Source organism: Equus przewalskii, chromosome 9, assembly GCF_037783145.1.
Source record: "Equus przewalskii isolate Varuska chromosome 9, EquPr2, whole genome shotgun sequence".
NCBI classification, from domain to species: domain Eukaryota; kingdom Metazoa; phylum Chordata; class Mammalia; order Perissodactyla; family Equidae; genus Equus; species Equus przewalskii.
Window position 1 is genome coordinate 26,529,812 of NC_091839.1, and position 14,552 is coordinate 26,544,363.

The 14,552-nt window shown below is 43.6% G+C and overlaps 1 protein-coding gene across 1 annotated transcript; it reads right to left on the reverse strand.

Moving 5' to 3' along the window:
- Window positions 1-5,013: 5,013 nt before the first annotated feature.
- Window positions 5,014-6,957, reverse strand: LOC103563472 (zinc finger and SCAN domain-containing protein 4-like). Its single transcript, XM_008538864.2, has 3 exons — window positions 6,557-6,957; window positions 5,857-6,022; window positions 5,014-5,765 (listed from the first exon to the last, which is right to left on the reverse strand). Exons 1-3 carry the CDS (start codon window positions 6,950-6,952, stop codon window positions 5,014-5,016), a joined length of 1,314 nt encoding a protein of 437 aa, XP_008537086.2. The 5' UTR covers window positions 6,953-6,957.
- Between the last annotated feature and the right edge of the window lie 7,595 nt (window positions 6,958-14,552).

Here is a 14,552-nt window from a genome sequence, read left to right on the forward strand (position 1 = left end):
ATCTCATTTTAACAGCCCCCAAACCACTCAGGATGCAGGAACTATTATTTCCACTTCTCAAAGGAGGGATCTACAGCTCAAAGAGGGTGAGGGACTTCCACGAGGGCCCACAGCTGCCAAACGGCTGAGTTGGAAGGGTTTAGCCTACACTGCACTGGGTCCTTTGCCTTGTTCCCTCCTGTGCTCCCCGACTGGAACTGCTGAGGACTCTGGGCCAGGACTCCCAGCCACCCGACTACCCAGATGGCCCATAAGTAACCACACCCCCACATCTCCACTTGCGGCTCTCCGAGCCCTCCCCCATGGTATGCAACATCTTCCACAAAATTCCTTCCCTTCTGCAATGTGGGAAACCTTCTATAGGTGGACGGTCATCAGTGTCACTTCAGAAGCACCCCGCCCCTTTGCCATCATAGGCAATGATTCCTCCCCATGGTCCTGTAGGTCTTTCTCCTAAATATGACTTCTGGGTATCCCCTCCTTTCTGTGCCCCCATACTGAGATGTCACCTAGTTATCACTGTTACCATTATGGAGGTTGGAAGAGTCCCTGAAGGAGTGAGGGTGGCCACTGAGGTCTCTCACATCCTGACGGGGGTGAGAGGGGTGGGGGGGGCTTCGAGGGAGACTCTTGCAGCCTCCTCACCATTGTTGGTAAACTGCAAATAGTCAAAACAATGGCTGTTAATCCCCCAGAACAGTTGCTGGGGAAACTGGCTGAAAGTTCCCCCCATCCCCCACCCACCCCCGCCCCAGCCCCCACCCCCACCCCCACCCCCCTGTAAAATCTGTAAATCTCCCACCTCCTGCCCCGTGTGACTGAGGGTCTGGAGCCTTCTTGGTGGGCATTTCTGTGTAGACTTCTCAGCTCCGGCTGGTTTCCTCCCACAATCTAAGAATCTTCAAATCTTAGTCTCCAAGGTTGTGCCACGGGGTGCACCTGACTCCTGCTGTGACCTCCACCGGCACCTCATCAAATCTGCAGAGATGGGAGTTAGGTTGTTTTTTCCAAGCCAGACTATCTCCACCTGTATCTTCCTCATCACACTCTGTGCATGTAGACTGTGTGATTCTGTGTGTCTTTGGGGCATCCCTATGACGTGCTTGTCTCACTAGTCTCCAGTCTCCATGGAGCATTTGTACATTTGTGTTGCTATGGCTGTGGCAGGTCAGCACCTCCTTCCTATCCCATAGGTCCCTGGTGTGTTTTGCATATTTGTTGCATACGTTTTATGTCTGTCGTATATCTTTTCTGTTGTGATGTTGTATTTGTGTTTCCAGGCTGTTTTCTAGAGTGTCAGCATCCCACACCTGTCACATAGTGTCCCCAGGGTGTGTGTGGAGAGCCCCCAGGTTGTGCTGGGCTGTGTCAGTAGAAAGCACTTGTCACACAGAGTTCCCAAGATATTCATGTCTGTAGGCTGTACTGCAGTATCACACCTGTCACACACCTGCGTCATAGGGTGCTTGACATGATTGTGTATTTCCAGGCTGCACCATGGTGTGCTAGCCTAAAATGTCACATTGCATGTGCCTCTAGGTGTGTCAACGTTACACACCTGTCCACTGGCACCAGCCCTCCAATCATCCATCCCACCAATATCCAGTTTGCAGGAGATGTGGTGGGGGGCTTGGCATCTTAAAACAGCATCAGAGAGATGCGAAAAGCCAAATCTAGAATGTGGGAAATTCTTATGAACAAATGACCCACAGCTTCAACAAATAAATTATAAGAATAAAAAAGAGGAACGAAGTGCCATGTATAGGTTAAAGAGTGACATACAAGCCATCCCTACCACAAGCCGTGTGGGTACATGATGGATACTGATTGCAGTGAAGCTGCCTTAAAGAACAAACACATTTGAGACAACTGAGAAAAGAAAACGCCGATAGCAAATTTTATGATATTTGGAATATTTTAATTTTATGTGATCAAGTAATTAAAGTTCTAAAGTGCTTACGTTTTGAAACTTTATTCTGAAGTAGGTCAGTGATATTTGGAATTTTGCATAAAATGACCAGGTATTGTGTGTGTGTGTGTGTGTATTGGAACACAACTCAGTAATATAAAAAGCAAATGACTGATAGATGCCTAAACATGGATGAATCACAAGGAAATTATGAGCAAAGGCAGCCATCGAAAGCAACTATAAACTGTATAGTCCATTTATGTGAAGTTCTAGCACAAACGATATGAATGAACAATTGTATAAATTAGAACAGTGCCCACCTGGGACGGTAGGTGCAAAGGGACATGAAGGAATGTGTTTGGGGTGATGAAAATGTTTCATCTCATGACTGGGATGTTTTGGGTTTAGATACTAAGGGACACAACACTCCTGCAAATAATCATTATTAAATATTTTAATGGACTCCTTTTTCAAATATAAGTAAATATCTTAAAGAGGAAAGTGGATTCACTGCTGCAACAGATAAGTCAGCTCCACTTGGAATAACAGATGTCAACCACAAAGATAAGTCCAGTGACCTTCTTGATTCCACCCTGAGAGCGAGCCCTCTCCTCTCCAGCACATGAGCAGAAACTCCAAAAACAGATCTGAACCTCACCTCAGTTGAGTTGGACAGGGTTCTGAGTGGGAACCCACCTTTGTATAATTAAACTCTGCATACAGTCCCTGAGATCACAGTCGCATGGAGGCCAGGCATGCGTACTATCTGTGATTTCTTTTTTTTTCTTTCCTTTTTTTGTGAGGAAGATTAGCCCTGAGCTAACATCCATTGCCGATCTCCTCTTTTTGCTTGAGGAAGATTGTCACTGAGGTAACATCTGTGCCAATCTTCCTCGATTTTCTGTGGGATGCTGCCACAGCATAGCTTGATGAGTGGTGCTGTGTCTGCACGGGGGATCTGAACCAGCGAACCCCAGGCGGCTGAAGTGGAGCGCATGAACTTAACCGCTACACAACTGGGTCGGCCCCCTATCTGTGATTTCAGTACCTGCACAATGCCTGACAGAGTCGTACAAGCAGCCAGTATGTGGAGGAGAGCTGTCAATGTGAGTTTAACTTGCAAAATCCAAGCATATTGGTTAAGCAGAGGATTGATAGAGAAATTAATTCGGACACTAACCGGAGCTAGCACAAACCTCTCAGGCTGAGAGCTCAGTCCCACAAGACTGCCCCCCACTTCAGATGCCAATCACAAATAGTAGGTCCCCAGGTTACCACAACTTCTGTCTGACTAGGCTCCAAATTAGAGGTTCCTATGACCACCTTCCTCAGATGTGATCATCTGCTAGGACAGCTAGAACTCAGGAAAACATTCAAGTTGAACAGCTTATTATATAATAAATGATGTAAAAGATGCAGATAAACAGCCAGATGAAGAAATTCATAGGGCGCGGTCTGGAAGGGTCCTGAGCTCAGGAGCTCCTGTCCCTGTGGAGCTGGGTGTGCCATCCTCCTGGCATGTGGATGTGTTTATCAAGCTCTCCAAACTCCCTACTTATGAAGGCGTGATTGATCATTCACTCAATCTCCAGCCCCTCTCCCCTTCTTGGAGGATGGGGGAGTGGGGCTGAAAGTTCCAAGCTTCTAATTATGGTTTGGTCTTTCTCATAACCAGCCCTCACCATGGAGCTATCCAGGAGCCCACCAAGAGTCGCCTCATTAAAACAAAAGACACTCCTTTCACACAGGAAATTCCAAAGGATTTAGGAGCTCTGTGCCAGGAACCAGGGGGCAGAGATCAATACCTATATTTTATTATTTTACAACCCACCTCCCAGAGGTCTTTCCAAAGAAAAATTTCCCCTTGTACCAAGAAGTATGTGCAAGAATATTCACAACAGCATAACATCTGGAGACAGCTCAGGAAAGAAGATTGGTAAATGGGCTTCTCCACACAGTGGGGCATTATCCACAGCCCTAGTTCTCCCTTCTGTGGATGCAATGAGAGAATCAGACAAATGTCACAATTTACCCTGCAGAATGCCCACTTCCATGATACAAACCATTTTTACATGGCACCTTCTAGTTTCTCAGTGAGACTGAGCCCCAATTTCCTATGGAAAGCAGCTCACACTTGCAAATGTCTTCCCAACAACAGCACAGTTACTTCTGCCTCAGCACTGCACGGAACCCTTTCTTTTTCTCCAAACTGCCTTTCAAACTAGTTCTGCAGATAAGCGCTCCTGTCCCCCATACTTTTCATCTCTGGGAGAAATGGATGGAAAACATTTGACTTTTTTGGTACATGTTAATAAAATAGCATTCTGCAACTTTCAGTCACCAGTCATATTCAGGTCCAATTTAGCTATTAATATTTCCAAAGAATTAAAGATATGGTTATAGCATTTAAAATATAAATGTTCCTTTTAATCAGCTAAGGCCTATTTCTGGGTTTCCGCCTCTGCTCCCCACTTTTTAGGTGCTGTGGCTGCACTAGAGAGAAAGGGTGTGGACAGAGGACGGGCGGCAGGCAGGGAAAGCCTCCCCGGACCACTGTGAGCTGGGGTTTGTGTCCTGGGGTTGGACATTCCTGGATTCTAAGGCATAAACACCAACATTACACATTCATTCATTTATTCAACAGATATTTATTGGTCGTTTGAAATGTGTCAGCCACTTTCCTAAGCACCTGAGATACTTTAGTAAACAAAACTGAGAAATTCCCTGCCCTCATTTAGCTTACACTTTAGTGGAGTGAGACAATAAATGGAAAATATAATCGGAAAATTATAAGATGTGTTCTAAATAGAGAAGTACTAGGAAATACACATACCTGTACAGATTTGTATACATTACATTGGGGCTGTACCCAAGGAAGCATCTGGTGTGGAGGGAACACTTTTTTTTTTTTTTTTAAAGATTTTATTTTTTTCCTTTTTCTCCCCAAAGCCCCCCCGGTACATAGTTGTGTAGTCTTCGTTGTGGGTTCTTCTAGCTGTGGCATGTGGGACGCTGCCTCAGCGTGGTCTGATGAGCAGTGCCATGTCCGCGCCCAGGATTCGAACTAACGAAACACTGGGCCGCCTGCAGCGGAGCGCGCGAACTTAACCACTCGGCCACGGGGCCAGCCCCCTAGAGGGAACACTTTTGAAGGCAATTTTCTGGTGAGTCCTCAGGTGGCGGTGGTAGGTGGATGACTGGCGGTAGCTTCTCTGGCAAAGGGAACACACATAGGGCTTCTCCCCTGTGTGGATTCTCTCATGAGCCCGAAGGTTGGTTTTGTGGCTGAAGGACATTTCACATGTGCTGCACTTGAAAGGTTTCTCTCCTGTGTGAATCTTCTGATGCATGCGTAGGTCTGATGCCTGGAAGAAGCCTTTGTCACACTGGCCACAAATAAATGTCCTCTCATTATTGTGTCTTCTTTGATGGGCTTTTAACCGAGACAGATACCTAAAGATCCTGGGACACTTCTCACATTTGTATGATTTGGGGGCTCCCTGGGATCTTTCTTGGTGTCCCCCACATGCTGAGTTTCCCTCAATGCTCTGGTGGGTAGGAACACGCTCAGGCGTAACCTGGTTTGGCCGGGAGAGAAACCCTGGTCTCACCTCTATAAGGACATCTTGATAAGGGGGTCCTTTCAGGGACTCTTCCTGGGACCTGCAGCTGCCTAGATCTGCTCTTCTGGAGCTGAGTGGATTCTCCAAAGGAACACCTCCCTCTCCAGGCCCAGGACGGTTCTCTCCCTGGATGATGAGTAGGGAAGGTGTTTGATTGCCTTGACTAGTCATACTGTCATTTACTTGACAAGTTTTCAAAGATATGTTGCCACCATTTTCTTTGTCTTCATCTCCTGTGAAAATAAAGAAGTGATTCAGTGAAGTCGTACCCAAGAAGGGGTCCACACAGAACATCCCTCTAGTATCTGGGCTCCCCTCACTCACCTTGTTCTGTTTCCAGAGAATGATCTTTGGGAGTCTGGAAAGGGGTCCCCATGTTCTCTCCAGTTTGGGTTCCTGTTGAGAACTGTTTCCTGAGGTGAACTATGACTTCTCTTAAGGGCATATTCTCAGAAAAGAGAGCTTCCTGCCCCTGCATGCAGACGTGGACCTGTAAACAAAGTCTGTTCACTGTTGTGTATAGATCTGTTGAATGACAGAAAACCTCCCCTTGTCAAGCTTTCCCAAGATTCCTCTATTGCCTGCCCCATACCTGCTGTCCTGCCCTTGTCTTTCCTAGCCTTAAATTTCATGTAATTTCTTGTTAGTGTGTCTTCCTCAATGAAAAAAGACAAATATTAAGGCTTTCTGAGGGAAGCACCAGCTCGTGTTAAGGCATTTCTCCTCATCCTTGAGGTTTCTGCTCAATTGCCAATTTCTTAGTGAGCACTCCTATCACCTCACCAGCTAAAATAACTTAAATCAATTAATATATTGGCTTCTATATGTCCCACTGAAGAAATGCCTATAAAAACTTCTACTCTCATTCTTGCTTACTTAGGATGGTAAAGACTTTCTTTGGTGAGGACTAATAACTGTGTCTACAATAACTCTTCTTTTGCTACTTCCAGGCAACTTCAACTGACTGTACTTGTTCCTTACACCCCTCTGCCCCTCACCCCAGAGGTCAGAACCCTCTACTCACTAAGCCAGGTGGCTTCATGCCATCATCAGTCAGATCTTCCATGAATTTCTCCAGGTTTCTGCCACTTGATTCCCATTTCTCTTTCAACATGGACCTGTCACTGCAGTAGCCATTGATCATAAATTGCTCCAGGACCAAACGAGAAATCATTTCATCCTTGCTGTGTTTTTCTGGCTGTAGCCAGGAGTGAAATAACTTATAGAGTCTTTGCAGTTCCTGCCTTGCACATGAATTCTTGCCATTTTGAAATAAGCTGTGTTGAGTGCTCGGGAACTTGGAGATCCTCTCCCCATCCTGGACAGCAGGTACTTGACGGGGATTAAACTCATGATTTTCTGACCCAGGATCATTCCTGGATGGTTCACCTTGAAATGAGATTCTGAGATCTAAAGCCATTCTTAAAACAATTCTCGGAGAGACACAACTTCAGGGATTCAGTCTCTGATGACTTGTTTCTCTGGGAGTCTGTTTCAACAACTAGTGGATGCTTAAAAACTGCAAGCTACAAATAGAAGAGATATATAATTAATTACAGACCTGGCATAATTAAAAACAAAAAATTTCAGCTTCAGATGAGTTTATGGGTGAATTCTAACAAACATTTAAGAAAGAAAGAATTCTGATCTTGCAAACTCTCTCAGAGCATTAAAAAAAAGTGTGAAGACTCCCCTTCTAGCTAATGAGTTCAGCAGCTCCCTGATAACAAAATCTTACAAGTACATTAAAGAAAGGAACACTACTGGTCAATATCTCTCACAAATGTGGGCATAAAAATCAAAAGCAAAATATTTGAAAATCAAATCTAGTCCCATATAAGGAGAACAATATATTACAAACAAGTGTGGTTTACTATCTAAATAGTTAAATTGGGTTAAAATTTAAAAATCAATGTAACTTACCACATCAGTAGAACATAGAAAAACACAATACAATTATCTCCATAGATGCATTAAAAATGTTTAATAAAAGTCAGTGCTCATTACTGAAAAAGAGATTTAGCAAACCAGGAACAAAGAGAACTTCCTTGATGTCAAAAAGTACACAAAATACAGCAAAAATTATCCTTAAAACTTTCCCCCCTTGAAATTGATCGATGGATGACCACTGTCAACTATGTTCAATATTGGATGCTCCCTAACCAGTAAAAGATGGTAAGAAAATATATCGAATATCATTATTTATATCTGTCTTGATTTGGTTTGCAGGAAAATCTCAAATATTCTACAAATATTCGACTAAGTGAATTTTTGCAAGATGCCTGATACAAGGCCAATATACCAAAATCAGTTGGATTATGTAATAACACAAGCAGCTGAAAATTAAAACAAAAAATACTTTACCACTTATATTACCATTAAACCTCAAATATCTAAGAAAAAATCCAGTGAAAATGTGCAAGCCCTCTACCCAAATATACAGTATTAATAAATATTCTATATATAAAGGATAGCCATGTTTATGGATTAGAAGACTCAGTATTATGGAAAATGTCATCTCTCCCCAAGTTGCTTTATAGATTCAATGTTATCTCAATGAAAATCCAATAAGTTTGTGTGCACATGTACATATGCAAAAATTTGCAAGCTAATTCTAAAATTATATAGACATAAAAGGGCTACAAATAGCCGAGACAATTCTGAAGAAGAATAATTTTTCAGGATTTACATAATCGGAAGACAAATGGATTAGGAGACTACACTGATCATGGTACAAGGGTAGATAAATAAAGCAACAGATTGAATATTGTCCTCATATAGATTGACATCTATGCAGTCACTTGCTTTCTGGAAAGCTTGACACTGAAGTGCATATGCAGAGGGAAAAGACTTTTTTTCAATAACTGGTGCTAGGTCAACTGAATATCCATAAAAGGAAAAATTAATCCTGACCCCTACCTTACAGTGTTTACAAAAATTAGTTCTAGATTGATTTAAAAAACAAAAAAACTCTGAAATATGAAACAATAAATCTTCTAGAAGACTACATGGAAGAATATGTTTAAGAACTTGTGGTAGGAAAAGATATCTTCAATACGACACGGAAAGTACTCAGCAAAAGGAAGAGACTCATATCCTGGACTGCGTTAAAATGAGAACTTCTGTTCATCAAGTAAAATCATTCATACATTAAAAAGACGAAGCACAGTATAGGAGAAGATAATTCCAATACATATACAAAACACAGAATGAGTTTACAATGAAGTCCTTCAAATCAATTAAACTGAAGACTGCTCAAGAGAAAAATGGTCAAAAGTACTTGTCAAAAGCAGATCTTAATGAATAATAAAACGGAAAGTGGTACAACCTCATTAATCATCCCAGAAACACAAAATAAAACTACGGTATCATGCTACAAAATACCTACCAGAATGACTAAAATCAAGTAGCCTGAATGATAGCGTAGACGAGAGCACCTGGAACTCCCAGTCACCACTGGTGAGTACTCACTATCTACTAGATCTGTATTTATACATTCTGGAGGCTCATCCATTTTACTCTTTGGCATATACTCAACAGAAAAATGTACTCATGTACATCAAAGACACATACAAGAATGTTTATGTCATCATAATTCATAATATTGCCATCTGTAAACACCTAAATGTCCAAAATTAAATGGAATAGATTACAATTAATTTATATAGAGGCATATTTGACAGCAATTGAAAATGAATGAACTGCTTCACGCAACAACATGGATGAACAACAAATCATAATGCTGACTGAAATAATACAGACACCAAACAATACATTGTTTATTCCCATTTATGTTAATTGAAAAGCATACAAAATTATCAATATCATTTAGAATGTTGGTTACTTTTGGAGACAACAGTAGCTAGTGAGATAGGTACGTACATGGAGGCCTCCAGAGGAGGACTCCATCTCAGTTTGCCTGGGACTAAGGAGAGTTCCGGGATGCTGTACTTCCGGTTTTAGCTGGCAACAATCTACCCCTCGGTCTTGGAGGTCACAGGAGTGTTTCTCTGTAAAAATCCACCAAGCTATATACTTTCACTTTTTTATTTTCTGTATGGGCATTACATTTCAATAAAAATGTTCAGCTTTAAATACTAAATACGGCCTTAAATTGTAATTGGACACGATGTAATTGAATGAAGGTAGTGATCTGGTTCTTTCAGTTCTTTCAGTTATTATTAAAAAAACCGAAATCTTAGAAAAAGTTGAGAACAAAACGAATGAAATAGAAGAGAGAGGCCGGCATTTGTGCAAATGATCTCGTCCTGTGTTGGAAACTCCTCCATCAGATGCAACATCTGTATAGCCTCCCCCAGCTACACCCACTGGGTCGGTCCAATGATACATTCCTTAACTTTCCTTTTACTTTCATCTTTACTGTCTTTTTTCCATCAACAGTTACCCTTCTTGTGAAAAACATTTGTCCTTGCTTCACTGCTTTTATCAATGTCACAGTTTTGTGTTGATCTGTTTCTAATGCCTGTCCAGTGGAAATGAAGTTGAATTTGCATTGCTCAGTATCCATTTCTGACTGCAAATCGTGCTACCTGGGCAACCAGAGGCACGCCGCTAGGGATGCAGGATGGATAAAAGATTTAATCCTTTTTCTATATCATCGCTCTATTTTTGCGTCCTTTTCCCAATTTCCATATAGTTAACATTTCAAAGATTTGTGGGTTTTTTTCAAAGCAAATTTCATGCTACAAATCGGAAAATGTGGGTGTGTGGTGGGATTGAGACGTGGGCACACAAAGACCTCATTTATTTCCTATAGTTGGCATCATTCATTTCATACTTTGTGTCAACCTTACCTGGCTGTCTGATCAGACTAGCCACCCTGATCTCATCAATTAATGAGGCAAAGACGATTCCAGAAAAACCCCATAGGAGAAAACTGAACACAGTTCTTGTCTTTCCCTAATCTATTCACCACAAAGCTTCCAGTCAATCTTTATCAAATGCTAATCTGCTCAGGTCACACCCCACCTCACTCCCTTCCCTGGCTCCCTCTTGCCCCGGGGGAAAAGTACCAAGTCCTTCCTGGTCCCAAGGGGCCTTGCCTGGGCCTGCTCTCACCCCTCCACACCCATCTTAGGTGTTGTGGCTGGTTCTCCATGTCCAGGTACACTGGCCTCCCCCAGGACCTCTCCTTTCTCTAGGTCTCCCTACGAGTTCTCTTTCAGGACCACCCAAGGCACACACAGACCACACACTCACATTTGTAGATATGCACTCAATCCCATGGCTGTGGAGCACTACTATGACCAAGACCTTGAAATTCAACACCGGACTGCTATATTAAAAGTTCTCATCACAAGAAGAAAATATTTTGTAACTATATATTGTGATGGATGTTGACAGACTTATTGTGGTGATCATTTGGCAATATATACGAATATCGAATCATTATGTTGTATACCTGAAACTAATATTATATCTCAATAAAAAACAAAAGGAAACAAAAACATCCAGACTTGTGAGGTCCTTAATCTGGAGTCTAGCATTTACGAGCTGTGTGATCCCAGGCACATTACCCATCAGGTCCCCATCTGTGTCGTGAGGACTCTGATCTCTAATGACACCACCTCCCAAAGGTGTCATGGGAGCTAAAAGAGTGGATATATATGAAGCACAGGGAGCATTTACTGGCACATGCTAAGCAAGCACTCAGTAAAAGTCTGCTAAATAACTGACACTCATCCTTTAAATTTTAGCACTACTCTCACCTCAACTGGCCATTGACCAACAGTCGCACAAGAGCAATAAAAATGAATTACCAGAAACATAAAACTAATAAGATGACAAAGCCATACAAAAAGACTTTCCCAGGAGAAGTCTTCTTCAATCAGGCCAGGTTTTGCACAGCTAGAGCAGCTGTCACGACAGACCATCTCCCGTGCCTGAGAGACCCCCACCTCTTTGCACCTAGGAATTTTCTCCCCATAGCTATGCCTACATGCACATGCATGCACACTTGCAAACACAAAATTGGAAATTTTCCCTGTAAGTTCTGGAAACTCACCTCCTTGAATGAACGTCAAACCAGGTAATCCTGGGCTGAAGGCTGAACTGCTGTGTGACTGGCTTTCTGCACTGGCTTCATCTGATTGCCTTCCCCAGGCTCCTCCTTTTATAGGGTTAGGGATCAGTGATGCATTTAAAGACATGATTGGATAAAGTTTTCCCGTTGATGTAATCACTGTTGGAAACTTCATCCAGCTCTCCAATCCAATACGTACACTACTATATAACAGCCCTGGGCCTGGGACAGTTGGCCATAATCAAACACACTAATATTTCTGCAGTGAAGTGTAACAATATTCACACTGAGTGGGAATAAAAACAGAACCAAACCATTTTTACCCATCCACTGCCCAGCCCCCATCATCCTTCTCCCATAGTATGAGGTCAGCTCCTGACTGGCCTCCCCTCCTCCCTCCAGTCTTTTCTATTGTCAAAGCAGCCTCATAGGGACCCTGTTATAACCATCTGACCATATCTTTCCTCTCCAGAAGCTCCCAGTGTCTCCCAGGGTCACTCTGCCAGAGCTCAAACTGCCTCTGATGAAGGATCTCTCCACTCCCCAGTCTGTTATGGACTCACAATTTCACAAAATGCAATAAAAATGAATTACCAGAAATGTGAAATTAACAAGAAAACAAAGCCATACAAAGTGCAAGGTCTTTTATGTCATCAGATTCACTGGACATAAAATGTGTGTCAGCTTGTCCTAGAGTTCATAGGCTTACTCTGTTTCTGTGCTTACCTCGCCACAAACGGGAGAGAGTGTGGAGAATGGCAATGTCCTCAGACCACACTCTGAACATCACGGACGTAGCGCAGAAACCAGCTTCCCGACAGTGCCCTGGCTCCGTGGCCTGTCAGCTCCAGCCTCACTGGCCCGTGTGGTTCCCGGAACCCAGCAGCTTCACTTCCATCTTGGGCCTTTATCCCCTCTTCTCTCTGCCTCTGGGAGAGGAGCCCACAGCTCTCCTCACACTCTCCAGGTCTTCGTTCAAACATCTCCTTCTCAGAGAGAGCTGTCCTGGACATGTTTTCTAAAGCTGCAGCCTACTCTCCCCAACTCCCACCCCGATCAGTCTCTATTCACCCTCTCTGCTTTATTTTTCTCCACAGCACAGATTTCCATAAGGAAAACTCTATATTCCCCTTATTTGTCTTGTTTATTGTCTGTCACCCTCTATAGAATTTAACCACCTCACACAGAGGAATTTTCTTCTGTTCTGTTTCTTGCTGCATCCTCAGCAGTTGACAGAGAGCTTGGCACTTGGCAGGTTCTGCTCAGTATGTGTACTGTGAAGTGACTATTCCAGGTGTGAGAGGGTATGGCCTAAACTGATGTGGCAGCTGCAGGGAGGGCAGAATCAGATGAACCACAGAAGGATTTATGCAATAGGAACTTTAAGACAGCTTTGGGGTCTGGAAGAGATGGTGATCCTGCAAGGGCTGCTGATTACACCCCAAAATCACCGTAGAGAAGTTAGAAGTTAGAGGGAGACACAGATGACAGCAACTAGTGGAGTTCTGTCCCCAAACCCAGGGGACATCTAGGCCATCCCAGACTTGTCTGGGTGAGGAAAGCTGCTGTGAGGAAGAGTTAGAGAAAAGCGGTTTCATTTCACCCTACACGGTCTCGGGGCAGCCGTTACCTTCCTGTACCACCTTCAGTCTGTGGTGCTGGAATAGACAGTAATACCAAGTCAAGAAGATTTGAAGAGAAATCGGGCTGGTCAGCCGCCCCTGGGCTGTCACACCATCCCCTCTCATCCCACAGACCTTTGGGATGACAGCTCAGGAGACACCTCCACTCTGGCCAAATTAAGATGAAAACTGATGAGCCTGGTCGCCTAGTGTGGTGGGAGCTAGGTCCCCTTCCCTGCTCCCCTCCCTCATTTCATGCTCATTGCATCTGCCAGGGCACCTGCCTGCCCTTGGCTTTTCTTCCACACACACAACACAGAGCAACTCATACATCCAGAGAAAAGTAATTAGGTGTGGGAGAAGGACAGCAACCTCACAAGAGTCACAGTGCACAATACACGCCATCTGGAACATAAGGTGGAAGAGAAGTACAAAGAAATGAAGATGATCAAGGAGATGAGGAAGAAAAAAGCCATAGGAACAAGAAGATATGCTAAAAAAATTGGGGAAATATTGGTCATGGAAAGAGTTTGTAAAGAAAGGACTGAATAGAATAAATAAGAGGATGGAAATATTTAAAGAATTAATTTGTGAGTGAGATGATCAGATTGGAGATGCCATCTAAAAGGCAAAGGACACAAGAAGGACATAGCATAAAAAAGTGAAGGTTGTAATCAACCTGTGGGAAGGGATCTTTCTCTGCTTGATGCCTCTGAAACAGTGGCTAACATGTACTGCTCTTAAATACAAAAAGAAAACGGAAGGAGAGGTGCCAAGATCTGGACACAAGTAGTCCCAAAAAGAGGGGGAAAATCTGTGATGACTCAGCAGGAGACACATGGGTGGGGGTTCCTGGGCCTCAGTCAGGCATGGCCACTAGGTGTCGCAGCTGCTGGACTGGGAAGCATGTGGGAGGAGAGGGCAGGAGAAGCCCAGGGATGAGGCAGGAAGACACAGGTGTGGGTGCTTCAGGGGACATGAAGAAGGCAGCACAAGTGACCGTTGCTGGGGACACCATGAGGATGTTACCCTCTGTATGGTGGCTGATAGGAGTGGCAAAGAGAGACCAGAACGTAAGAAGGCAGGAGTCCTAACCCAGAAATGGTGCAGCTCATTTCAAGTGAGGGGGTGGGGCGGGGTCTGGGACAGAACAGGCGGGAAAAGGAGATTGATGCTTTGGTGGAGAAGACACTGGTGTGAATTGAAAAGCTCTCTGCCACCTTCAGTGGCCCTCAGTCTTTAGCCGTTTAGCACAGTTCAGAGGAGAGGAGCCAACCTTCACCAGGGCCAGATGCGGGCTTTATATTGTTTTCTTGTTAGACTTTAATGTCCAATCTTAGGAGGAGGGCTTTTGG

Coding starts and splice junctions, on each gene's coding strand:
- LOC103563472 (XM_008538864.2), bottom strand. CDS start 6,952: ATGGCTTTAGATCTCAGAATCTCATTTCAAGGTGAACCATCCAGGAAT. Junction 6,023..6,556: donor GCATGAAGCCACCTGGCTTA/GTGAGTAGAGGG, acceptor CTTTGTTTACAG/GTCCACGTCTGCATGCAGGG. Junction 5,766..5,856: donor TTCTCTGGAAACAGAACAAG/GTGAGTGAGGGG, acceptor TTATTTTCACAG/GAGATGAAGACAAAGAAAAT.